The 26,783-nt window shown below is 43.7% G+C and overlaps 1 protein-coding gene across 2 annotated transcripts; it reads right to left on the reverse strand.

Annotated features, from left to right (window-relative positions):
* Nucleotides 1-521: 521 nt before the first annotated feature.
* Nucleotides 522-24,041, reverse strand: TAC1 (tachykinin precursor 1). Of its 2 annotated transcripts, XM_048510874.1 has the most exons (6): nucleotides 23,900-24,041; nucleotides 23,498-23,735; nucleotides 12,706-12,802; nucleotides 10,245-10,268; nucleotides 6,386-6,439; nucleotides 522-1,252 (listed from the first exon to the last, which is right to left on the reverse strand). In XM_048510874.1, exons 2-6 carry the CDS (start codon nucleotides 23,618-23,620, stop codon nucleotides 1,203-1,205), a joined length of 348 nt encoding a protein of 115 aa, XP_048366831.1. In that variant the 5' UTR covers nucleotides 23,621-23,735; nucleotides 23,900-24,041; the 3' UTR covers nucleotides 522-1,202. The 2 variants fall into 2 exon arrangements, with proteins under 2 accessions (XP_048366831.1, XP_048366832.1); XM_048510875.1 differs by lacking the exon at nucleotides 6,386-6,439 and having other exon boundaries at nucleotides 23,900-24,034.
* Nucleotides 24,042-26,783: the final 2,742 nt, after the last annotated feature.

The raw sequence follows: 26,783 nt of genomic DNA on the forward strand, positions 1-26,783 counted from the left end.
AGTTCCTGTTTTGTGTGTGAACTGTTGTCTAATTATGTATAAACTGCAGCTTTTTTTCTTGCACTTGAAGGCTGACTGCAGAATGCCTTTGAAGCGAGAGCAAAATACCTTATGCCATTGACTAATTAACTTACTGATGGATTTCCATTGAGTATTTTTAAAGGCAAATTGTGTGTGTACAACTGTTGTTTCACTTGGGGCCTTACAGGAAGGAGAAAAGAAATTCAACCTTTTATCTCTCCATCACTTCCACAAATCAAAAGTGGGCTTGTTATTAGAATTTTTAAGGATTTTTTAAAAAGACCGCCCTTAAATCAATAATAATTGCTTGAGGAGTCTGGTTTTAATTAGTGAAACTGTGGGCTTGAAGGGTTAAAATTTTTTGCTGTCTGAATTGTATCTGTGCACACATTTTGTTTAACATGTTGACAGAAATCTGCATTCCTTGTATCCTTGGCCTTGTATCCTTATCAAGAGACAAGAGAAAACAACCTGATATCTGATTTGCCACACACAAATACAAATTACCGGCATTTTTTATTCGTTATATCAAGTGTTTTTCTCTTTTAAATAATTCATCCCTCCATGGAATATACGTTGCAAAAATCCACAGAGTAGCTTTTAAATATTTAAAGTGCTAGACACTGTAAAATGCCAGTCAATGCCATGAAGATTTCTAAATTCACATTTACCGTAAATCTCTTTTTAAAAACCATACGTGTTTATATATTCACACGAAACAAAAATAAAAACTCATGCTGCAATGATACAAATATATTTTGGCTACTAAAATTACAGAACACTGTTGTTATGCACACAAATTGAGGCACTCAATACCGGATTAACTTGGCATTGGTAGTGAAGCGGATATGATTTCTTGAAATTAACAAAAATAATTTTTTTCAGTTCTTTTTAAAATTGGGTGAATCTCTCTTTTACAGACTATATCAAAGGATGTGCTTTATTGTGAAACATCACCTGGTTTCTGTATTCTGTTGGGTGCTGTCATACAGAATCCACCACATTACTTGTATGTTGCATGTATCGCTGCCACAATAGGAGGGAAAAATAATTTTTATTGAATTTACGACCAGTATTAAATAAAGAGCTCTTTCGTACAATGGCTATTTTATATTACACTAACTTGCCCATTTAAACAAATAAAGTTCAATAAATAATGAGCAGGGGAGGAAGGAACAGCCTCATTTACGTCTCCTTTCATAAATCTGTGCTGTGTTCCATTCAGAAGATCCTGTGAGAGAAAGAAAATAGCAACAAAATGGGAAGAATTAATAAAGAAAGGAGGAAAGCTCATAGTATATAAGCCTGGAAGTGTCTGGCAATGCAATCCCAAACAGAGTTTGGCCATTCTAAGTTCCCTGATTGCATTATTAGGTATGATTTATTGAAAAATCAATGCAACCTGTGTATCTGAACAGAGGCTAAGCTGTGCATGATAGCTGGGGAAAAAATGTCCTGTCCATTTAACAGAGACTTAATGTGTGGAAATTGGCAGTTGCAGCTGGTCATGGCATAAATAAGATAATTAAGATAAAAGGTAAATAACGTAAGATAAATAACTTAAAGCAACCAAGAAAGGAGTTGACTGTGTAAAGGGCATGGAGAACTCAACCTTTCCCCTTGTTGTAAACACAATCCAGATCAACTTTCCGACATGGAACTTCAGTAGTTTGGTCCCCAGTTCCAATCCTATCCCTGACTATCCCATGCTGAAAAGCCTTGTTCTATGAGTAAAACCTGAGCAGCTGACAACTTAAGGTGCGTACAATCTTTAGTTTGTTCTCTTTCATGCTGGAATTTTCAATCTGTTTTTCACCAGGGGGAACAGCATTTGTTACAATACATTGGAACTGGCGTTCCACAAACGTTGTCACTCGTACTTAATAAATCGACAACTTTAGGTGTATAATGGGCTGGGCGATAGCACTACAGGTTGGAGGCAGGGAGAACTGAATGTGTGAATGCCCCCAGGTTTTAAAAAAGAACTCCCTGCCATTTCCTTATCACCTTTCTTACAGACATCTTGTTTCAGAACTAGCCTGTCAGGCACACTATATGCGGCAATCATTTCATACAGTGGACTATTTAACTATGAGATCCATCTCACCTTCAGACTGAAGTAGCAAAGCTGGCACATGTGATTGCCCTGATTATGGGCTAGCTGTTCAGCTTTCTTTACTCCTTAGTGAACTGCCATGTAGACTATTACTACTGAATATTCAAAACTCTAGAAGGGGGAATTGTCAGGAAGGCTGGAAAGGTAGAAAGCCTGAGGGGAATTCTGATACTTCTTTGTCTTTTATCTTTCATCATTACAGTATGAATTTTGGTGAGTAAAACTGGGGACATGAGGTATTGTGTGTGTGCGTTGCTGAAATCGCTGTTATCTCTTCCCCCCTAATTTGATAAATCCCAATGGCTTTCAGATACAGCAACTTGTCTGAAGAGAAAATATTCAGCTGTTCAATGTGTAGTCTCTGACACATTCACATTTTTTAATTAAACATGAATGATCTCTGCACCCAAACAGCATTGCAAAATAATCTTCCCTGATCATTGTCTTTGGGCCTCCAGTCAGTGGATCAATACTTTTGTTTCTTCTGGGATACCCTTACTGACCCTCCACTTTGTTTGTTTTAACTGATGGTGTGTGTTTATATGTTTATAAATACAGAAATAAATACAAGAACCTGATGTTAATTAGATTATCAGTGTCTCCCACAGATCTAACTACTCTTTTAGTCTTATGATGGTTTTTCAGTGTGAGGTTTATAATCCATGTTTATAAATCACATTTGTGATGATGTAGATGCACTTCTGGGTGATATGGGTGAAATACAAGAGGTCTGAATCCATTGATGCAGCAGAGGATCTGCAAAACAGAGCCGCCGACTCTCCGGAATAGTTAAAATTTCCATCAACTTTTTTCAGCAAGGTGTTCAGCATTGTTTTGCTGCCAAGCATTCCCTTGCTAAGTGATGTTCCCACAACTAGCTCTTGAGTCACAAGCTCTCCAAGTGAATAAATCACTCAGAAAATGCTCATGAATATCAGGCTGCATTCCGTTTCTCAAGGAATCTCAAGGGGACTTGATCCATAACATAAAAAAAGAGAGAACTGAATAATGACTTGAGGGCTTCACACGCAGTGGCACTTCAGAAAGGAAATAAATGGGATGGCCAAATGCCACCCTCATTATGGAGGCAAAAATGTATTTGGAACTCTGCAGGAGGTGGGGAAATTCAGAGGGAAGCAGCAGCAAATAGTGGAAGTTTAATTACGTACCCTTCCTTCAGCCACTACTTTGTTCTACGTTTCCATGTCCCTGAACCAGCTTTTTTTTTTAAAGAGTGCTCTCACATGGATATTGTGGTAGCTAGCAGCACAGATGAGCAGAAGGGCAGACAGAGTGGGGTGATAATCTTTGATACTATCAAAAGAGAATATTGCCCAATGTCACTTGCAAAATTATGAATATTAGGGACAATGCCTGTGGGGGGGGGGGAGGATAGAGTGTTGTTTCTGAATGAACCCCCCCCCCCTTTTCATAACATCCAGGTAGAGTCAAGATTTTTTCAGTTAGAATTTAACTGAGAAAAAGAATGCTGTACAATACACTTAGATAAAATATTACAGAATTTTTTGACATTTCTTGGATACTGTACTGTCTCTGATGTCCTGTGGTACCTCTGAAAAACAGAGATTTCAAGGTCTTTTAAATATATTTTCTAGTGAAATATCATTACAGCACAGAGTATTGCTCTGTGAACTTGTAGCTAGGCCACAATTCAGAATTCACATACTTTGAGGAAATTCCACTGACGGTGTTTTTTTTTTTGTTAAAAAAACTTGAGAGTTAATTACAGGCTGCTTCAGTGCTAACGTAGCTTCAGTGTTTGATAATCTCAAGAGTAGAAAATATTTTAAAAGAATTTATTTCCTAGTATGCATTGCATATGTCACACAATCCTCACTTTTTTTTGTCATTTATGCACTTTGCATTGAGCACACAGTCCATTTGGGTGGGGTTCTCTGTTAACACCCACATTTTACCTTCTTCTGAATTCACTGCCCCTCAAAACAGAGAATCCCTGCTGTTTCAGAAATCTCTGAAAGCATGACTTTTCCACACCCTTCACAGGGAAAGCGGAGGGAGTCAGCATGCATTTAGCTTTCATTTGGCTTTCTCACTCCTCCCTACCTTCCTCTACACACCCAGCAGTAATTCTTTCCATTCTTTCAGCCAGCAACTCAGAGCAATCAAAACAGCTTTCTTTTAAAAATGTTTTTGATGCTGCTTGTCTATATTTGGGGCAATAGATAATTGACACTGACACAAAATTTAAAGGGTCCAGCAAAGCAATCTTTCCCTGCTGGAGTTTATACAGATAGAATAGGTAGGCAAAATGATGGCACAGGTGGGGATACTTCTTAGCAGAATTCCATTCAAACCAAAAACCATGGGGGAAAGCCCACTGCAAAACTGACAACCATGGGTAAGCATTGCATGTATAAAGGACCTAAGTTTTGTTTTTACCCAACAGTTTGCTAATGGTAGAGGCAAATTCAACTTTCTGCTAATGGTAAGACCAATTCTAGTTTCATATCTCGTTGTCTTCAGTTCATCAGCCTCAATGGAATCTATCCATATCTTCTAGAAAAGAAGTTTTTTAAATGATGCTTTTTTATACTCTGCTTTTCTCTACCGCTAAGGAGGCTCAAAGCAGCTTACGATTGCATTCCCTTTCCTCACAACAGACACCTTGTAAGGTATGTGGGGCTGAGAGAGTTCTGAGAGAACTGAACCATCCCAAGGTCATCTAGCAGGCTGAATGGAAGAGAAGAGAAAATAAACTCAGCTGTCCACTGCTCATGGGGAGGAGTGGGGAATCAAACTCAGTTCTCTAGAATCTTCCACTTTTAACCCCTCACTTTTAACCCCTACACCATGCTGGCAATGTGTGGTTTCCAACCATTCTGTTCCCCTAAGTGTGGAGCCCCCTCCATCCAAGAAGACTTCCTCTGGCCGAAGTTCTTCTCCTGGGTGAAGGCACCCCCACTTAGCTGAGTGAGTAAGGTTGCCTCATGTCTGGTTCTAACCTGGACAGCCCAGTATTTTGAAAATTCAGGGGGAAAAAACCTGAAAAACACCATACCTTTAAATGTCCACTGTTTTTGTGAAGCGGCCTAATGGTGTTGGGGCTTTCTTGGTGATTTTACCAGAAGAGAAAACGGCCAGGCCAAGGAAAGCACAGGGATGTAAACTGAGGGGCTGGCCCTGCTCTTGTCACCACTGCCATGAAAGAATGGTTGTGGGCCATGGAAGGAGGCATTGGGGCAGAAGTGCTTGCTCAGCAGTACCCCTCCTCCTAGCCCAAGCAACACAAAGCATGCGGTTTGGAGTTGGAGGATGTGACATCAAGGCCAAGCATGAAGTAGCTGTGGCTGCTTGCTCACACTTGGGTTTAGCATGTCTGGATTTTAAAAAAAATCATTTAGCAACTCTAATCTCAGGGCCGGTTTACAGTGGTTTCGTATAGTGATGTATTATTCATACTCGCTTCAGGAGAAAAGCTAGAAATTATTATATCCATTACAGCTATTTTGAAAGAATAAGAAGATATTTAAAAAGTGAATGTTTACACCTTGCATATCTTGTATTTTCAGACACACGATCAAAATAGAAGGAGAATCCCAGTTGAGTCTGTTGATTGGTGTTTTCAAGTACACAATCATTTTAATGGCTATTTCTCTTCAAATAAATACTTCACACAATTGCCGTTGACTTATAAAACTAAATAGGATGCATACATAATGCTGAGGGAAGGATACAGGCAGGCTGAAACTAAAGTAACTGACTACTGTAACTTCAGAATACAGTCTCCAATGCAAGCTTAAATGGTTCCAAATGTCATTGGGTAGTTTGTCTCCTCAATCTACAAAAAGAAATAATGGTGATTCCCCCTCCAAGATTAGTCTTTTACATATTTAAGTAAATAATCTTTTCAGGGATATTGTTAAATTAATGCCTTGTGGACTAGTAGCTGCCCTCACACTTTAAATGTGTTGATTAAATCATAATAAAATAGTATCAACAGAATACCAGGTTAATTTGATATTGGATTTAACTGTGGAGGAATGTACTGGTATCAAAGGCAGATATGACTGCATCAGGAAGAATTACATCAAGTGAGGAAAAGATAGTAGAACTGGAAAAACTGGACTAAAGGCACTCAGAGGGAATGGGCCAGTTTGCACTAGGCTGAATTCTGTAGTTCCAAAAGAATCTACCTCCCTTCCCAAAACACTGTGAAATAGTAGATAAAAAGGTTGTGCTCTTAGCTTATCTATAGTTCATACATACCAGAATTTACAGATCTTTTGCCCATGAGTCCAACAAATGAAGGTGATTTATGTCCTGAAAAATACATTTGGGGTGTTTAAAAAACACTTTAAATATGGCCTTTTCTGCAGTTTTGTGTTTTCATAATGAATACACTCTAAAAGCAGCATCCAGAAATATTTGAGCTACTGATCAAATCTGCTGTCTTGCTAGATCTCTCCATCTGTGTGTCCAGATTCTAATCTATTCCTTGAACAAACAATTACCAATCTTCATTTATTTAATATTGTTTTGTATTAACAATAAGAAGTGGTTGAAATCTGTGACTGAGCTTGAAATCTGTGACCTGGAACATTTCTTTCTTCCAAAACATCTTCATTGGGAGGGGAGGAGATCTCTTCTGTTTTTTTTTGTAGTCAGCAACCCCTGTCCCGTGACCATTTGCGGGCTCAGAAACATACACACTTTGTGCTCCTAAATACAAAGGACTTCCCTGTTTCAGTCAGTGGTGAGGATGGGCCCTTGCTCATTTGGAGCCATTTCTCAATTGAGCTGTGTGGGACAGGGAGCTTGGCTCATCCCCTAAGAGACTCAACTGGGGAAGGCACTTTGTGATGCATTTGCTTATAAGAATATGTTCTATTTCAGAGACCTTTCTGAGGATAAGTTTAACTTTCTCTTATATTAAGGGAGTCACTGATTGGTTCTTTATCAGAGGGTTAGGGAATCATGTGAGTTCCATTTCATGTGTCACTGACTCTTAGACTAACTTGTCAGAGTTGCTGTAAGGATAAGCGGACACTGTAAACAAAGATGGAGGTAATGTTTCTGAGATGTATGTCTCAGCGGGATCCCACTGGCTTCATGGCCACAAATTCCATAAAGCAGAAGATGACTACCACTGACTTATGTGAGATACATCTTATTTCTGTGAGCCACACTGTTCATAGAATCATAAACTTGGAAGAGACCGCAAGGGCCATTAAGTCCTACCCCCTGCCATACAGGAACACACAATCAAAGCACTCCTGACATATGTTCATCTTGCCTCTGTTTAAAAACCTCCAAAGAAAGCGACTCCACCACTCTCCAAGGCAGTGAATTCCATAGTCAAACAGCTCTGACAGTCAAACTTCCTAATGTTTAGATGGAATCTCTTTTCCTGCGCTTTGAATCCATTACTCCATGTCCTAGTCTCTGAGGCAACAGAAAACAAGCTTGCTCTCTCCTCAACATGGGATCCCTTCAAATATTTAAATATCACTATCAAATCCTCCCTTAATCTTCGCTTCTCCAGACCAAACATTCTCAGCTTCCTAAGCATCTCTTCTTGCAAAACTGCCTTCCCTTTAGACGTTATGTATCCTGGTTATTAATGAGGGCTATTAGACTACTGGGAAAATGAATGTGACTAGAAAATAGTGATTCCAAAAACTGGAGTCCATCTTGGACCCCAGATCCATTCACAATTTTACAATAGTTTTTCTGTACTGTGATAATCATGCCAGGGGGACTATTTTTGAAGGGTGGAAAGTTGTCACAGTTACATTCAAAGGCGTGGTTGCATTAGATTAGTTCTGCCCACTGGTATGCGTGCTTTGGACTCTGTAAAAATCTGCCCGCTTAGCACACCAATCAACATCCCCAGTCTCTGAAGTTCTCTTCTCCAGAGGAAACAGCCTATAATGTCTTATCTGGATAAATCTGAAAAAAACATGACAAAATTTCTGCTGCTTTCTTAAAATTGGTTTGGATTTGGAATGACATCTGTCTCAGGAGATGGTTTTACCCAATCAAAAGGATTGATCAATACATAATAAATAACACGGTTTTCCAGAATCAGACCTCTTTGTATCTGAATGATCTCTCACAAATGAGCATTTTGACAGCAACCAGAAGGTAGACAGAGAAGCATTCAATGAAACAGTTTTACCTGTATCCAAGGATTTAATATAGCCAGCAGCCAAGAACTCCAGGAGCCTTATTAATCTTTGGTACTGCATAATACTATACATCTGTCTGTCAACATCAGTCATATTGAAATCCAAGCTTCTGGATTTGATCTGAAAGCTCCGGGCAGCTTCAGGGAAAATATGTTTGATGTGCCACAGTTGATGCACTTCTTTGGGGAAATACTGTGGGACATTCCAACCCCCCTGCTGAACTGGCTTATGTAATATTGTGTAATATTATGTAATATTGTGTGCTCCATACAATCATAATGATTAGATCAAGTTTGGATTTAGATTTCAGCATGAAGTCGAATTCAGTGCAGTTTGTGTTAATGTGAGATGATTATTACGCTTTTTACAGATGAGGCCAGAAAGAGTTTGCATCGTTTTATCCTTAGGAATCTTGTGTTTTACATGAGTCTGAAAACTCTAAAACAAGATCCAGAGGGTATCAAGTTGGAATCCAGTGCAGCGCTATGCAGAATTACTCCACAATGAGCCCATGGTGGGCTTAGACTGAAGCAACTCTACATAGGTTTGTGCTATAAATGGAATGGGAGAGTGGTTTTGCATGTTATGGACAAACCCTCAAGTGCATAAATGGTTAGCATTTTGCTTCCCATATTCCCAGAGTAATGAGGAAACGGGGCAAATAATTAATCTTCCCACTAGGGACCAGGACCGAATCTACATTTTTTGAAGGGGGGCATAAGTCCATCCATCCGTCCATTATACAATCTGCTGCCCCCCCCCCCCCCGCTGCATGCTACCCAGGGCAGGTATCCCCTTGGTCCCCCTAGATCCATCCCTGAAAGTAATGCATGAACAATATTTATTCAGATGGTATTCTGACAGCTCCAAAAGGCAATGCACGAGTCACCTCAATTTCGTGGCTCCTGTCATATGCGAAACCACTTAAAACATACAGCCAGGCAGGACCAGACAATCTTGTTCCACCTTCCACATATCTTTCCCAGTGCATGAAGCAGCCCCCTACTAAGGCACTTCATAAGGCATGGGGAAGGGGCCTACTGTGCTGTGGGCACAATCAGAATCTGGCCCTTGTGGCATTTTTAAATGGCCAAATGCTTCTCTAAAATGGGTTTAGTTTGGCCCTAAATCCCACCAAATGGGGTTTAAGTTTCATGTGTCTTGTTCCTTTGGTTTCAGTGAGGCCTAAGGAAGAACTGCACATTACGTGATTTGTTTCATAGGCACTTTGTCTTTTACAAGGCATAGCTGCCAGGATCACAATTTGTAGGGGAAATCTGGCATGGTGGAAGGAGCTTCCCCTTGCTCCGCTTTCCAGTTGATAACCATTATCAAATTTCAGATTTTCACAGGTACCCACTGGTTTTCCTGTGAAAAGCCAAGCAGATCAGTGGGAAAACAAGGTAAGCGCCTCTTCCCTCCTTGACAGTCTTTGCCTTTAAGATGCAGCCCCAGCAGCTGCATTCTGCCAAAGACAAAAAAAATCCTATTCGAGGAATCATGAAATCAATAGCAGAAGTTACATGTAATATGAAGCTCATTCAGCGGAATCTGTGCAATCCACTACAGTTGCACTCTTCATAGTTCATTAAAGTCACAGGGCTTAGAATGGGGTAACACTGCTTGGATTGCATGGCAAGTCACAGTGGGTTTCAGTTGGGTTGCGTCCTTGGCATGCAAAGGCCACCCTGTTCACTCACTGGAATATGTTCTTTGCACACAGCCCCATTGCACTGACATAGATTCCTTAACAAAAAGGTTGGGAGAGAAATTCTTGTTCGTGCTCCATCCCTGAAGCACATCAGCATTTCCATGCCTGAAGTGGGTGACAAGCATTCTGAATCAGAGTGTCAGGTTGCAATCTTGCATGCAAGGTGCATTGAGGCGGATGGATGGGCAGGAAAAAATGGGGAGGAAATAAACTTATGCCAACTTACTTTTATGAGACAGTGGGCCATATCCTGGAGGAAAAAAACAAGAACAATAAACATTAGCTATGGCACGTGCTCAAATGATGACACTTTTCTACGGTCACTTTTCATGGGCAAAGAAACTCCAGATCAGTTTCATGACAGTGTATTTCCATTGCCTGAAACAAATTCTGAGAAATTCATGGCTGCATAACTCTGGGCACAGAATGCTGAAGTGACTTGCTCTATCCCATTCATTTGGACAGTCTGGCAGATGGTGGAGGCTGCAGCCACTTGCTTTGTGAGTCATAATTGTGAGTCATAATTGTTGCACATCATGAGCAGGGATGGCCTAATCCTGCTCCGCCTCCTGGAGAAAAAGGACCAGCAGCAGCACCTGCTATGATGCTGCAGCAGTTCAGGGTGGGCAGTGGATCTTCCAGGGCCGTTCAGCTGCCCAGTGATGCTAACTGACAAAGATGTCTGCATTTCACAGACAGGGCGTGTTAAAAGCATGGGGCTGCAAGTAAAGAGGCACAAACCAATCCCTGTGGTCCCAGTTCTTTCCCCAGTGGAATTTTAAAAAAAGATAATGGTCTCTTGTGCATCAAATGTTGGCTATAGATGAGACAAATACAGTAAGCACAATACAGTATAATAAAGTACAAACCCGTTTATACACTTGAGTGGCATCACTGTGCAGAGAATTGTGTGAAGGATTTGATTCACTCTGGAGTCAGTCCTTGGAAGAACTACCCTTTAGCCATAAACTTATTTTAAAATGTCCCTTCCAGTTCAGTGGAATATTTGCATAGCAGTCACAATCCATTTGGACCGCCAAGTCCAGGCTGGGAAATTCCTGGAGATTTGAGGATAAAGCTTGGCGAGGGCAGGATTTAGGGAGTAGAGGGACCTCAAGGGCCCCTTCCACAAATGCAGAATAATACACATTCAATCTACTTTCACCATTGTTTGAATGTGGATTTTGGTGCTCCACACAGTAAAATCTAGCTTCAAAGTACAGTGGAAGTGGATTGAAAGTGCATTATTCTGAATGTGCAGAAGGGGTCAATTAGATATAATACCAAAGGATTCACCCTCCAAAGAAACCATTTTCTTCAGGGGAACTGATTCATATGGTCTAGAGATTAGTTGTAATTCCAGGAGATTGCCACACCTCACCTGGAAGTTGGCACCTCTACCTAGAAAAAATGTCAGGCCACGCCGTTTGGTGCTTGTGTTGTTTTATACTGTTTTGGTATACTACTCTGGAGATCCTATGCTGGAAGAAGAGTTTAGATTTATACATCACTTTTCTCAACTGTAGGGAGTCTTTAAGCATCTTAAAAACTGCTTCCCTTTCTCTCCTCACAACAGACACCTTGTGAGGTAGGTGGGGCTGAGAGATTCTGCAAGAATAGTGACCAGCCCAAGGTCAACCAGCAGGCTGGTGGAGGAGTGGGGAAACAAACCCAGTTCTTTGGATTAGAGTTCGCTGCTCATGTGGAGGAGGGAGGAATCAAGCCCAGCTCTCCACATTAGAGCCCACCTGCTCTTAACCTCATGCTGGCTGTACTAAAGGGCAAAGTAGAAATATTTCCAAGAAATAGTTGATGTTATTATTATCACATTTATATTTTACCTTTCCACCACAAAAGTGGAGACAGCATCAGTGGCATAGTGCCAAGGGGGCGGGGTCCACCCTCAAGACGCACCAGGCATGCACCAGTGCGGGGGTGTGGTGGGGACATGGAGCACACACGTGCCCTGGGTGTAGTTCCCCCTCACTCCGGCCCTGGACAGCATACATAAGGGCTCAAATGAAACAGTGCTATCTCAAATCATAGTGTGGCTTAAGGCTCTGTTTCCAGGGCAGCCATTCCTCTTTGTCTCTTCGTGCACCCAAGGCTTTGCTTTAAAAAAATAGAGCAAGCTGTGCATGCCCTACAGGGCTTTCCAAACTCTCATGAGATTCCTTCCTCTCCTGAGACTTGAGAAAAAAATCTTGAGACAGTTCAGAGAGACCTACAAGGTAAATGCCACTTGCTATGCTTCTCGGTTGGTTGGGATGTGGGCAACGAGGTGCTGGAGAAAGGGGGGACATCTAGAGAGGTTGCTGATCCAAACCCTGAAGCTGAGGTGGTTGCCTCAGTTGCCCAAATAATAGAGATTGTCAATCTGACGCATAGTGTAGATCTGCCTAAGGGAGAAGAAAAGCAAATTCTTGACTGCAGCCCCCTGGGACTTGTTAGAACAAGAATCCTTCCTGCTTCTGTTTTCTGTCCATCATCTGGCACCTTGGTAGCATTTTTATAAATTTTTCACAGTAATTGTAGCAGGATATTTTTTTTGCAGAACAAAGTCTTCTCCAAAGAGGAGAGTTTAAAAGGAAATGCTGCTCAGCAGCTGCTCCCCAACACTGAGATTCCCATGCATGATAAATCTGTCAAGCTGTTTTTTAAAAGAGAGAATCGAAAACGGGCCTCACCAGCATCTCGCTTTCCCATTAAGCCATAAAACTGCTGAGGTCTGGGTCGCCTGGCAATTCTCTGGAGAAAATGCTCAAAGGGAATAGGCAGCTCCTCCTAAAATAGAAGTACTGTATGATTAGTTGACTTTACACTACTTACAATTGAGGACAAGATAGGCAAGGGCTGATCCAGCGAGCATCAGGTATCATTCGGTGTCTGTTTTTCATCTTTCTGCCCTTTCCAAAATCTCATATAAAAGACAATCCTATTGTCCAAAAGAAAAAGAAAGGTTCCTCCCTGTGCTTTGATTGTGTGTTCCTGCATTGCAGGGGGTTGGACTTGATGGCCCTTGGGGTCTCTTCCAACTCTATGGCCCTTTCTGCATGGGCCAAATACAGCATCCCAGGGATGGCAAAAATGCCGTCCCGGGGAGACCTTCGCACAGGACACGTTGCTGCTGCACAACAGCGCTGTTCTGGCTTTCCCCGGGCGGCATGAAGCCTCCCCTGAAAACCTCGCTCAATGAGTGAGGTTTTCGAAAAACAGTATGTTCCCTGCAGCGCGGTGTGAACGGCACCACTGGGAAGCTGCTGTTTCCCCCATTGGCTCCACTCACTGGCTGCCCTCGTGGGCGGGTCTCTGCAGTCCTCCAGAGGGATGCTGCACAAGATGGTGAGTGGAGGGGGACCACCGAGAGGCGGCTCTGCACAGAGCCGCCTTTCCGGCTGCAGAAGTCAGGGCTGTGCACACTAGCATGCGAACAGTCCCTGAGCCTCCACCAGCATACTTCATGCTGGCGGAGGTCATTTCCGCACATGTGCGGAAAGGGCCATGATTCTATGCAAATTCAGATTATGAACTTAGCAGAATCCAGACTGAACCCTTCATTATAAGTCTAGTCAGGGAACAAAGCACTTATGCTCTGCTACAAAGAGGCCACTAGGAGTCAGAAGTTACTAAGACCCAGTGTCTTGGGTTGAAACAAATGCTGCCCTAGGAGTTCCATATGCGTGTGTATGTGTTTAAATACAAGGTAGGGAGAATCTTGATTGAATGGGGCTGCAGTATAACTGGAGAGTTGGATTGGTTGGTTGGTTAAGCTTTCTCCTCAGGTTAACCTGAAACATCCCAAAGCAGCTGCTATTTTGGGGGGAAAATGTGTGTGTGTATATAAAGTACTGTCAAATCACAGTTGACTTATATCAACCCCTGGTGGGGCTTTCAAGGCAAGTAATTAAACAAGTGGTTTGCCATTGCCTTTCTCTGAGGAGTCTTCCTTAGTGGTCTCCCATCCAAGTGCAGGCCCTGCTTAGCTTCTGAAATCTGATGAGCCTGAGCTATAGTTTACCATTTCACATCCCCGAGGAAAAGATACAGACACTGTATATAAGGTTTTATGTTTGCCAGAATGTGATAGGGAAAGTAACCGATGGGGAGAGGCTTGAATCAACCCCCCATTTATGACCCCAATCCAAATCCTTTACCACTTGTGCTATTATAAATTGGGGGGGGGGATGCACTGTACACATTAGTCCTACTGTCACATTCACTGTGGTCATATGGTATTGAGTTCATATTTCTATTTCTGAGTTTGTGTGCAAAATACCCATGTGAGAAATAGCAATTTTAGAAGGGGATCAGTAGAAGTTAGCATATTGCACGGTGTATAATGGTTACTTACCGCTGCCAGCACTATAGCTCAGATCTGGTCTTCCCCTGCTCCCCTTTGACTATCTTATTTTAAAATTATTATTTCAATAATAATACAGGGAGAATAATGCAGAAAAGTTAAAAAAGAGGAATGAAAGCTTCTTACAATAGTTTACCATTAATACTGTTTTGATGAGGATTCCAAAACAACCTAATGCATCTCCAGTTTGATCTTCATGTCCTGACTTTTCAGCAATCCTCTTTTACTCATATATAAAATGCAGTCCTGCTAATTACAAATGTAATAAACCATTCTCTTAGCTTAGGGTGGTATGTAGGTGGTGTATTTGTTGAGCCTGTAGGCAGTTTTCGAATTATGAGAAAAGTCTATGTGTGCCACCACAAAATGGCTGCCACAAAAGGTAGAACATATCAGAAAATGGTTCCAAGCCAAGTATTCTCCTGTGATGAAGGCACAGTTCATTCTCCATGGCTGTTCTGCACCACCTCCAGGATCAGTTTTTTGCTATAGTGAAAAGATACTGTTTGTTTTCTGTTTCAAAAGAAAAGGGAGAATTTGCTTCCTGTGAGGCCACAGGAAGAGTTTGCCAGTCTTAGAAATATCATTCAGTTTGTGTCTGTGGCCAAGTCAATGGTGTACAGTTCTGATTAGGGAAGCCCCTTACTTGCTGGTGGTCGGAGGGTCCCAGCAGGTTGGGTTAACTGTCCCACCCTTGCTCACTAGACTGGTGGGAGGGGCATCCAGAACAGAAACAATGTCCTGTATCATCAGTATGTTACATGATGCTCTGAGAGTCCCCCAAAACTCCATGGTACTGACCACGGAGTGTCTGCAGATTTCCAGAGTTTTGCCCTACACACTGACATCACAGGACGCCATCTTTGCCCCTTGCCTCACTCTAAAGCTCCCAGTGATGCTAAGTGATATTCTGGTATCCCTAGTTCTGATGCACCTGCTAAGGATGAGCTTGGCACTTTGGCATTCAGTCTGCTGGTAAGGAGTGTCCTGAAGCACCCTATTTTATTTTGTGCCACTCAAGACCATTCCCTCAAAGACCCAAGGACTCAAAGACACAAGGACGGTCATTAGCAGGTACCATTGCCAGTCCTGGAGGATTTACCCCATTACATTTTAACTGCCCACTTTATATGCAACCCAGGGCTAAATTTTTTGCAAGAGTATTAGCTGGTTAAAATTTACATTCTGTTACTGGGAAACTAATATCCCTGCATTCAGATTCTGATGATTTTATATCTTATAGAATGTCAGTGTATGCCCTGGGAGCAAAGAAAATAAGGGCCGGTGTAGGGTCCATGACAGAAGTTACCTAAAATTGATTTTTTAAAGTTGATTGCACATCCTGACTGTTTTATTGTTATTTATGGTTTTAAGGATGCATATAGTACTGAAATTCTAATTTTAATGTTCATATGCATTTTATGAAGTGTACCACGGTCCCCACAGGTGCTGTTTTGGAGAGTTCTAGCCGGGCATATCTGGACAGCCGGGCATATCTGGAGAGAATGTTCTACAAAATTCAGGCTCATAAAAATCTGTCCAGCAAATAGAACACCAAAGTTTCTTGTTTTCAGAAACATTTCAAATAGATCAGCAAGCAAATTATTAAATTGGGGGCTAGGCTGGCTCTCAGTATTGTGTTGATGATCTATATTAGGGGTGTTCATGGACTACGATTCCCATCAGCCCCTGCCAGCATGGCCAATGGAATTGTAGTCCATGAACATCTGGGGTGCCAGAGTTGTACACCCCTGGTCTATATTAACTGCATTAGTTGTTGTATTTAGATGTTTTGCAGGGGCATTAATGACATGAAAATATTTTCCAGTGGCTTACATTTCTAACACATCCCACGTTTGGCTGTTGTGTATTTTTCTCACCTTGACATTCCTCTGAAGATGTCAGTCACAGATATGGGTGAAACGTTAGAAGTAAAGACTACCAAACTACAGCCACACAGTCTGTAAAACCCACAACAGCCAGTAGATTCCAGCCATTGAAAGCCTTCGACGATACATCCCACTACATTAACTATACATCTTAGAAATCTGTGAGGTGTTAAGTTCCTTTGTGATAATAATTTTTCACATTTTTTTCCCTCAGGAAAGGGATACCTCATCACTTCTGTGGCTGCTTTTAGAATAGCCATGAGAGATTCTGTTGATGGATCTCTTATGTCACGACAGATCTGACTCAGAGTGAAATTACTCATGATGCTGGAGTTCTGGACTGGCAGTATAAACCTAAACAGGTACACCTATCTAAACTCCACAACTTCAATACATTCAGCACCATGTAACTCTGTTTAGGATCATCCTTTAAAACTCCAGCCATGTAATTTGCTCCCCCCTTCCCCCCAAGTAACTGCAGAAGAAAAAGGCTATCTGGATAGAGGCTGTGGTGTGATAATAGATTTCTTTTAACTATTTCCCCCGCTTTTTCTATAATAGCAAATACCTTTCCTTGTTTTAAGCCCCTCAAAGGAAAAAAGAATGGTATAATATGGATACCTAACAAAGTGGGTGGTACCTGTGTGCAAGACACAGAATCATAGAGTGATAGAGCTATAAGAGCCATCTAGTCCAACTTCCTAATCACTGCTTTAGGAGTATCCTAAAGCATCCCCGGCAAGTGTTCATTCAACCGCTGTTTGATGTCTGCCAGTGAGGGGAAGCTCACCACCACTCTAGGCAGCTGAGTTCACTGCTGAACTATTTTCACTGTAAAAAATTTTTTGTAACAATATTCAGCAGGTACCTTTCTGCCTGTAATTTAAATCCATCATTGTGAGTCCAATCCTTTGCTGCCAATGGGAACGGCTACCTGCCCTCCTCTAAGAAACAGCTCCTCCAGAGAACAGTCATGTTTCCCTTCTGTGGCACGTTTCCCATGGACTTAAGCAAGTAGGCAGTGAGCCAGGCTAAATTTGTCATTTTAAAGCATACAAAGGCAGAAATGGCCCTTGAAATAAACCTTCAAGAATGTCTGCAAGCAATTCTCTTAATACTTCACTACGTGTTAAGGTTACAAGCCACTTAGCCATATCTGCAGCAGTACCACAAATGCCAGTTGGGTTACATTATTTATGTAAGCTGAAACATACCAAGTTCTTTAGAGGTACCACTCCGGAGATATCTGATATTTTTTAAAGAGATGAGATTGGTGTGGAATAATGTGTTTTCCAGTTGGGAAATTATCCCCCTAAACCCCAAATGTGTGGCTACTCAATAGTGTGTAAGAGGCATTCCACATACTTCTGAAATGAACTTCCTTTTATAATTAAGTCATCTGCACGAGGCATAAAAACAATTTTTCCAGGTCCCTGGTTCAGACTCAGCTATGTACTTGATCCACAATTGACAGGATTGTATCTATCAGTCCTGTTTGAAAACTATAAGGAGGGCAGTGAATCTTAAACAACTATAATAATAATAAAAGTAATAATTTTGTACCAATGACTACAGCATAGAAATGAAAAGCAAGGAAAATTCTGTGATTCATATGTATCATGCAAAATTAATGAATACGCATGCATTTGCTCCTTCTACATAATTTATTCTGTTACTGCTAGCCACCAAGAGGAACCAAAAAAACCCCTGAAGTGTTTCATTCCCAAATAAGTGTTCTATGTGCACTTGTGACCAACCCCAGCTAGCCTGCTGGCAGGGATGGTGAGACCTTGCTCTGCACAATTCAGCTTTTTACAGAATTTGCACACATGATTTCAAGCCTATTAGAAGTCAGATTTTGCGACCAGTACCAACATCATTTGTTAGAACGGCTGAAGGCAAGAATCTTTTTGATCCTGTTTTCGTCCCGCTGATTCTTTGAAGAGCTCAGAACTCTCCTTTTATTCCAACAACGCCCTCCGGGGTTCGTACCAAGGAGTGACCGGCTGAAAGTCACCTCGTCAGTCTCATGTCAGCTGAGTGGGGGTTGGAATTTAGATGTCCCCAATTTGAAACTGTGGCCATACAACATGCTTCTGAGGTCATTAAATACAGTTCAGTTCCAAACTTCCATTATATACTGAGGTTTATGGTGAAAGAGACTAGGAATGCCAAATAGATTGGTAACGGTGATGTAATGCATTGGGAGATCTGGATAATCCAATCCAGGGGGAGGGGGAGTGGGGCAGGGGCAGCCCTGCACTGCCACAGATCAGATGCCCACCCCACCAATGCAAAGGGCAAATGTGTTAGAAGGGGGGGATGACTTATCCAGGTGGGCACTGCACAACTCCGCAGCATCTAACCAGGAAGCTGTTGTTCATGTCTGCCAGCACAGAAAGCTGCACCAGGGGGTGGGGGAAGCCAAATTTAGTTGGCATCCACTGCCTGCCCATTCCCTGTATGCCAGTGGAGCCGGCCTTGGAGATAAGCCATGTTTTTCACGGCATATCGCTGCCATTCCCTATAAGGTTGTAAATTCAGTTTATCACTGAATGCCACCTATGGGATTGTTTTTGTTTTCTGGGTTTCCTGTGCCCTGGGGCACCATCTCCGCCCACCCCATCTGCATTGGCCTTTAAGTTATTTAGTACAAACTCTCAAATTTTGCAACATTCTTTCCTGAGATCTTCATAGCAAAACTAAACTAAAAATGAATTTATCATTGTGTTGATGGAATACTTGTAACAAGAGAGAGAGAGAGAGAAGTTTTCTAAGCAAGCTAATGGGCTGACTCACATGCACACATGACAACTGTGATGTTATTTTAGTCAGTTCTCACTTGATGACTTTCAGTTAAATGTGTGAACGCATCCCACTGAAAGGTATTGTATTTGAGCTGATATGAAAGATGGCGTGTTTTTTTCTCCGATGGCTGTTTCACACATATAAGTCACCATGTGCAGATGAACATGCATATATGAACCCACATGGAGGGGATAAAGTTCAGTGATAGATCATCCACTTAGTATGCAGAAGGTCCCAGGCTGAACCTGTGGCATCTTAAAAAAAGATGTAAAAGATTTGTACCTGAGATACTCCAGAGCCACTGCCAGTCAGAGTACACAGTACTGATCTTGATGAATGAGGGTCTGACTCAGTAAAAGTCTGTGTATATGTGTGTGTGTTCAATTAATTAGTCCAATGTACATGCAGTTCAGCAAAAAGACAAATTCATCTTAGGGATCCTTTTAAAAAGGACTTTGGGCATTAAATTTTTCCACAGAATAAGACCGAGTCTCCTCATAGCTTCAGACAAACCCATTTCCCTTCCTTTTTTTCTGACTTGGCAAGCATTTACTTAGGGTGTAAGTAAATGAAATAAGCAGCAATTATTTATTTAGATATTTACATCCTGCTTCCCTTCCCATATGGACCCAAAGCTGTTTACAAAACTGTCCTCTCCCTCCTCACAACAACTGTGTGGTACATTAGGCTTGGAAAGAGTAACAGAGCCAAGGTTACCTCGTAAGCTCCCACTGCAGAGTAGAGGTCTGATCCTAGTCCTACCTAACGACTAACCTATTCCAACTTAATTACTACCCCACCACATTACTTTCTCATTACTAATTCACTACTCAAGGTGTACTGGAATTCCAGGAAGGAAGATGGCACAGTACAAAACAATCCCATCAGATCTTGGTTCCTGGGGAGAGACCACTAAAGAAGACTCTGAAGAGGAAGGCACTAGCAAACCACCTCTGCTTCTCACTTGCCTTGAAAGCTTCTTGTCTGGGTATCCATAAATTGTAATGTCGTCTGCCACATGTGAGACCATCTTTGTTGTAGAATGCTCCACTTGGGTCCCAGTGCCTACTAGGATCCAAGCGGAGCTTTCTAAAACAAAGACGGTCCAACATGGGCTGGATGAAGTTACAATTCTACTTAGATTTTCAAGTAGAAAAGGGTATCGTTGCAATCACCTGGTTGGCAATGTGGAGAAGAAAGAAAATTAGATATCCAGTCTGGTTTTTCTTCAAACCCATTCAGGTTTCTCACAACCTTGGTAAAACAATACAGAAAATAACGGAAGGCAGGGACAGAGTGCGACACATTTATTTCTCCTAGTATTAAAACCTTGCCCTGATTTCTCTCTGCCTCTGCCTTGCCAAGGCAGAAAGCAACAGGGAAGTGCTGGGCAAGGGGCCAGGATGAGATACTTTGTAAAGAGACTGTCATTGGAGAAAAAGACACGTATGGTTTTCAAATATAGGAAGCAGGAACAATTATGTGCCAAAAATGGAGGAGACCAGGAAGAGATGGAAAGCAATACTCTTAAGAAGATGAGGAAAGAAGGCATACATACTCCAGAAGAGCTGCAGTAGAGCTAAAGGTCAAAAATGTACTAAATCTATTTCTCCTTGTCAGGAATCTCTTGGGATAGGAAGATATATGGGACAGAACAATTATCCACTTGCAGAAAATGACAGATGATAAATCAATGCCCAATGGGAGCTGGCTGCTATAGACTCCATTGACCATGGACCCTTCTGGACGATTACTTTCCAAGTGGGTTCAATGACACCCTGAGATGTGTTACCCAGCCTGCCATTAAGAATACATGTATGTAAAGTGCCATCAAGTTGCAGATGATTCATGGTGACCCTACAAGGTTTTCAATGCAAGAGATGAACAGAAGTGGTTTGCCGTTGCCTGCCTCTGCGTAGCAGCCTTTTACTTCCTTGATGATGATGAAGAAGAGTAAGGAGACTCAAGACAGCTCACAACCTCTTTTCCCTTCTCCCCTCAACAGACACCATGTGAAGTAGGTGGAGCTGAGAGAGTCCTGACAGCCCAAAGTCACCCAGCAGGAACGTAGGACTGTGGAAACACACCTGGTTCACCAAATAAGCCTCTGCTACTCAGGTGGAGGAGTGGGGAACCAAACCCAGTTCTCCAGATTACAATCCACCAGATCTCGACCACTACACCACACCGTCTCCCATCCAAGTACTAATGAGGGCCGATCCTGATTGACATCCAAGATCTGATGAGATTGGGTCAGCTGGAGCCACCCAGGTCAGGGCTGCTAAGAAAATACCCATCAGAAGAAGAGTAGAAGAAGAGTTTGGATTTATATCCCCCCTTTCTCTCCTGCAGGAGACTCAAAGGGGCTGACAATCTCCTTGCCCTTCCCCCCTCACAACAAACACCCTGTGAGGTAGGTGGGGCTGAGAGAGCTCCGAGAAGCTGTGACTAGCCCAAGGTCACCCAGCTGGTGTGTGTGGGAGTGCACAGGCTAATCTGAATTCCCCAGATAAGCCTCCACAGCTCAGGTGGCAGAGCTGGGAATCAAACCCGGTTCCTCCAGATTAGATACACAAGCTCTTAACCTGCTACGCCACTGCTGCTCATCAGCTTTATAAAGTGCATATGCATTCGGAGGCATGTTGCTCATCACTTCATGCATCAGAGCATCGAACTGGCTGCCCCTCCTAGTCAAGCCCAGATGGCACACATTTTCCTTGCATGGACTCTGTCAGCTGTGAAAATGCAGCTCAGGTGTTGAGTAAGGCAACACTGTGATAAGAAATGAGCTACTAATCCTCCTGACTCCTGTGATTTTTTTTAAAATTGATGTACCCAATAGGTGGGATTCAGTGATAAACTGAATGAATTTCAAGATGGTCGCCCCCACCCCCACCCCCCGGAAAGGCTGATGTACGTTTGTTCTAATTTACAACCAGAACATGGAAGAAGTAGATGACAGCCGGTTACACCTCTAGGTTCTCATTCTCCCTTCTCTTCAAGCCTGGCTTTAAATGCAGGATTATGATGAGAACATCTAAACAAACATCAGCAAAATAAATGGGCACAAATCCCCACTAGCAACTGCCAACCTGCAGCAGGGTAGCCTGGATAGGAGCTGTATCCCTTCACATGGTCAAGGCCAGCCTAATTCTGATCCAAGTGCAGCCTGAAATATGAATCAAGAAGGTTCTGTCTTTTCTGGAAGGTGACCATCATCCGCCTGCACGGTGAGGGAAAGAGATAACCTTTTGGCATGGTCAGCCTGACATCCATCCGGATGCTCCATCAGCTGCTGGTGTGTCCAACATGCCAGGAAGGTGGAAATGACAGCACTGGCTGTCACAGTGGTCCAGAAGGATGCCACTGTCCTAGGGTCAAATTCACACATGCTACTGAAAGTGCTTGGAGTCCTTCTGTGAAAAACAAAAAAGATGGGCTCTGGGCCATAGAAAACAGCAGGTTTTCAGTCCCCACTGCCTACAAATGGATGTATCATTTCAGCTGAAATGGACCTGATTCTGTCCATAATTCAGGATCGTATCTGCACAAACGTCTTTTGCACAGCAAGGGTTAACTTACAAGTGCAAAGGCGGAAAGAGGACCAGGAAAGAATAAAGTTGCACACAGTTTTTGAACTACCTGGTCTCTTAACAGACAGCATATTTCCTCTGTGCAAATAAACGCAGGGGTGATGAGAGTGGGGAAAAATGGGGGGATCATGTGGCTTGCGGGGGTAGGTGGGGTGGACTGGTTCCCTGGGCTCATCAAGACCCATCCCTCTCCGCCCTGCAAAGGAGAAACTTTCCCAACCCCTTGGCTGCTGTGCTGATTTTTGGTCTCAGTCACCCGCAAACCTCCAGGGCACATTCCCTGTCTGGAAGCTCTTTCAGGGAGTGGGGGTTAAAATGTGGAAACAAATAACCATGTGCTCTGGCTTAATAAGGGCAATCCTCCAGCTTTATTTGTTGCAAGTCCCCCCCCCCCCGCCCCGAAGTTAGGAGTCCTGATGATCTTAGTCTAAAATAGCCCCCCCCCCCCCATAACTAGTTAGGAACAGAGTTTCTCATTTCCTAGACAAACGTGCTTCGAGCTTGACATCACACGTCTCACTTGGCTATCCAAACCCCGCGCTACACTAATAGAAAGGAAGGCGCTTTCTCCGATGGCGCAATTGGTGGGTTGACCCAGGCTGAGAAAAGGATGCGAAGCGGTCCGCTGGGGTGCGGGGAGTCGCTCAAACCCGAGAGGGGCTAAAGCTCCTTCGTGCTCCCTTAAGCAGTTCCCCGACGTAACCCGCCATCCTTCTCCAACGGGACCGTCAAACAGCAACGCGATCCCAGACCAAGTGAAAAACCCTGGGGAACCCCCCTCCCGCCCGGCCACTGACTCGCCCAAGCCGCCCCCCCTCCTGCTCCTCACCTTGCTGGGGTCGCCGTCGGACCAGTCGGAGAAGTAGCCCAGCTCGTCGTTGTCGCCCAGCTCCTCCGCCAACGCCTGCGCCCACACGAGCACCAGCACGGCCAGCGCCACCGAGAGCTTCATGGTCGCCCGCTTGCACCGTCGAGGAGCGGCAGGGGACAGGAAGAACCAACGAGGGACCGAGCCGTCGAGGGAAGCCGGCGGGGGCCTGGCGGAGCGTCTCTTCCTCGCCTCCCGGCTGCAGCGGGAGAAAGAAAAGGGTGAGGGTGGGTCCGTGGCGCTGCTGAGATCCAAGCGCAGATCTGCTCGCCTTCCCCCCCTGGCCCTGCCCAGCTCCCCACCCTGGAGCCTCTCCGGTGTGCAACTGAAGGAAAGCTTCTGGGGTCCCGGGTAGGCACTTACTGCGCTGGGAGAGGGCGAGAGGGAAGCGCGGCAGGCAGTTTCTCAGCGCGCTACAAGAAGCGACCACTTTATATCCCCGGCGACGGGGCGGGCGGCGTGTGCCGGGGTCTCATCGCTCCCCAGTAGTTCTCATGTGCGTCACGTGGCCAGCGCCCTTCCCCGCCCCACCCCCATAGCCTGAGCACCGCTCGCCTTCCTTCCCTGGGAGTGACGCCCTGGAGGAGCCTTCTCCCCCACAAGGCATCACTTGCCGGGCTCCTTACTTGCCCCGCGCCAGGCCATCTCGGGCCAGCCTACGCAGCAAGAGCCCCCCTCGGCCGGCAGCCAGCGGTTCCTCCCGTCCCACAATCTCAGGAGTCCCCGTGTGAGTCATCAAAGCGGATCCACTGACGCATCCGGAGTGACTTCGGGAGATATTTGGACGGCGAGTCTGGTTTGGTGGGGAAAGCACCCCAAGGTGCTTACTTCGAGGCAGGGAGAAATGACTTCCTTCAAAGTTCCCAAGAGCCCCCCAGTCCTCTGGTTTTATTTTCTAGAATAGCATTAATACAAGGAGAGCTGGATGACTTGACAGCAGACAAACTGCTGCTTATGATTTAGTGCAAACCCCCAGAAATCGATTCCAGGCAGCTTGCAAATTTGGCTGCAACCTTTTGTGCCCCTGCTGTCCATTGTTTGGTGCATTCGGTGCTTAGTCACCATGAGCAATAACTTTGGCCAAAGGTGCTCATTTGTTAGGCAGGAGACTTGATGAGCAACCTCCCCCCCCCTTCCTTCACAGTTCAGAACTTGGACCACAGGGAGAAGAGAAGGAGATACGAAGGAGTGGCTGCCCCAAACTGGCCCCATCTCCTGCTGCTATGCAGAGTAAAGGAAGGCAGAACTGGTCGTAAATAAAGGGATATTTGCTAGTTGATCCATGGGGTTAGAAAGAAGACAGCTTTTGAAAGTCTCTTAGAAAGAAAGTATTCATAGAATCATAGGCTGATTCCGCATGGGCCAAAAACAGCAGTGTGAAAACGGTGTGAAAATGGTGTAAAAGGGTTTAAAATGATGTAAAAGGGTTTATACTGTTTTCACACCGTTTTCACACTGCTGTTTTTGGCCCATGCAAAATCAGCCATAGAGTTGGAAGAGACCACAAGGGCCATCAAGTCCAACCCCCTGCATGCAGGAGCACACAATCAAAGCACTCCTGACATATGTTCATTCAACCTCTGTTTAAAAACCTCCAAAGAAGGAGACTCCACCACTCTCCGAGGCAGTGAATTCCACTGTCAAACAGCCCTGACAGTCAGAAAGTTGTTCCTAATGCTTAGGTGGAATCTCTTTTCCTGCACCTTGAATCCATTGCCCCTGTGGTGTCCTACTGAGGCAGCAGAAAACAAGCCTGCTCCCTCTTCGACATGGCCTCCCTTGATTTGTGGAGGAAGGTGATTAAAATTAATTCCTTCCAACTCAACCCAAGTGCATCAAAATATCTGGGTTCCAGTTATTTAGCTCAATTTGTAGGAGCAGAACTGGCTTGAATCTCATTGCCTAACAACATGATGCACCGAAGACCTGGGAGGGGATCCCACACTGTGTATTTTAGCCTTAGAAAGTGTGATAAGGTGGGGTGTGATAAGGTGGGAGGTTCAATCTGGTTAGGACTGTGGGATGGAGAAAAGAGGTGCATATGAACCTTCCCTCTGTGTTGTTTTCTCAGTTGGAAATGCCTCCTGGATTGCTCAATGCCTCATTTCCCTACAAGGGGCACCTTTGGTTAGAGAAGTGGCACATGGGAAAGTCACTTTCTTCCCCAGTCCTGTACTCCACATCCAGATTTTCCCTTCTAAGCTGCTGGCTTTAGAGTCAAATGCATGTAGTTTGGATCTTAGCAACCATGAGAAAGGACCTATGAGTAAAACCTGCTGCATTTTCAATACAGTAATGTTGATTCTTGGTGTACTCCAGGACTGTGGATTTAGGCAGCCTGATAACACATGTGAAAGACTTTGCTTGATGGCGGTCTACCTGTAAGCATTGCAATAGACATGTAGCTTAGCCCAGCACAGCAATTTAAGATAGTTTCAGTTGGGTAGCTTTGCTGGTCTGCAGCAGAAAAGCAAGATTCACCTCTAGTAGCCCTGTAAGGATCAATAAGCTGTCCAGCTTTGGAGAGCTTTGACTCTTGAAAGCTTACACCTTGGAAGTCCTGTTGGTCTTTAAAGTGCTTCTGGACTAACTTCTTTTCAAAAACTCATGTGCGATATGGAGTTATTCCATGTGTTTTCAACTTTTATGTGTGTTTCAATTCTTGACCTACCAGGTTGTGACTCATGGTCAGCCAGGCTCCACCAGGGTCTGCACTGGGGCCCCACTCTGCGCTCTGCTTGTAAATAAAAGAGATCTTTCAAGAACACTGTAAGACTCCTCAAATATAAAACCACTGTGGTGGCTCTGCCCCTGGAAGTTGCTGCTCCTTGGGAAAATAGGGAACTGAAGATCATGTCCTCAGAAACTGAGCTTTCATTAAGTTCCAGGATGCTACCATGTTTTCCCTACACAGCCACGCTATGTGGACTAGCATGTGGACTAGCATGATATACCACATGGGCCTGGAGAGCCAGAAATGAAACAGCAACTTCAATTCTTGTAGTGAAATTGCACATGCTTTCTGGAATCCCAGAAATCCCAGAAAATTGCTTTCTGGAATCCTAGAAAATTGCACATGCTTTCTGGAATCCCAGTTAGAGATCCTTCATATCACCAACTATCTGATCCTTGGAGATTCTGGGGACTGAACCTCCCTTCTTGTCCAATGTTTTAATCATTGTATGCTTTTGTATGTATTTTAGTTCTGGTTTTAGTTCTTTTACTCATGTTCTAGTGGCTTTAAAAT

This window comes from Sphaerodactylus townsendi, linkage group LG11 (assembly GCF_021028975.2).
Source record: "Sphaerodactylus townsendi isolate TG3544 linkage group LG11, MPM_Stown_v2.3, whole genome shotgun sequence".
In the NCBI taxonomy this organism is placed as follows: Eukaryota; Metazoa; Chordata; class Lepidosauria; order Squamata; family Sphaerodactylidae; genus Sphaerodactylus; species Sphaerodactylus townsendi.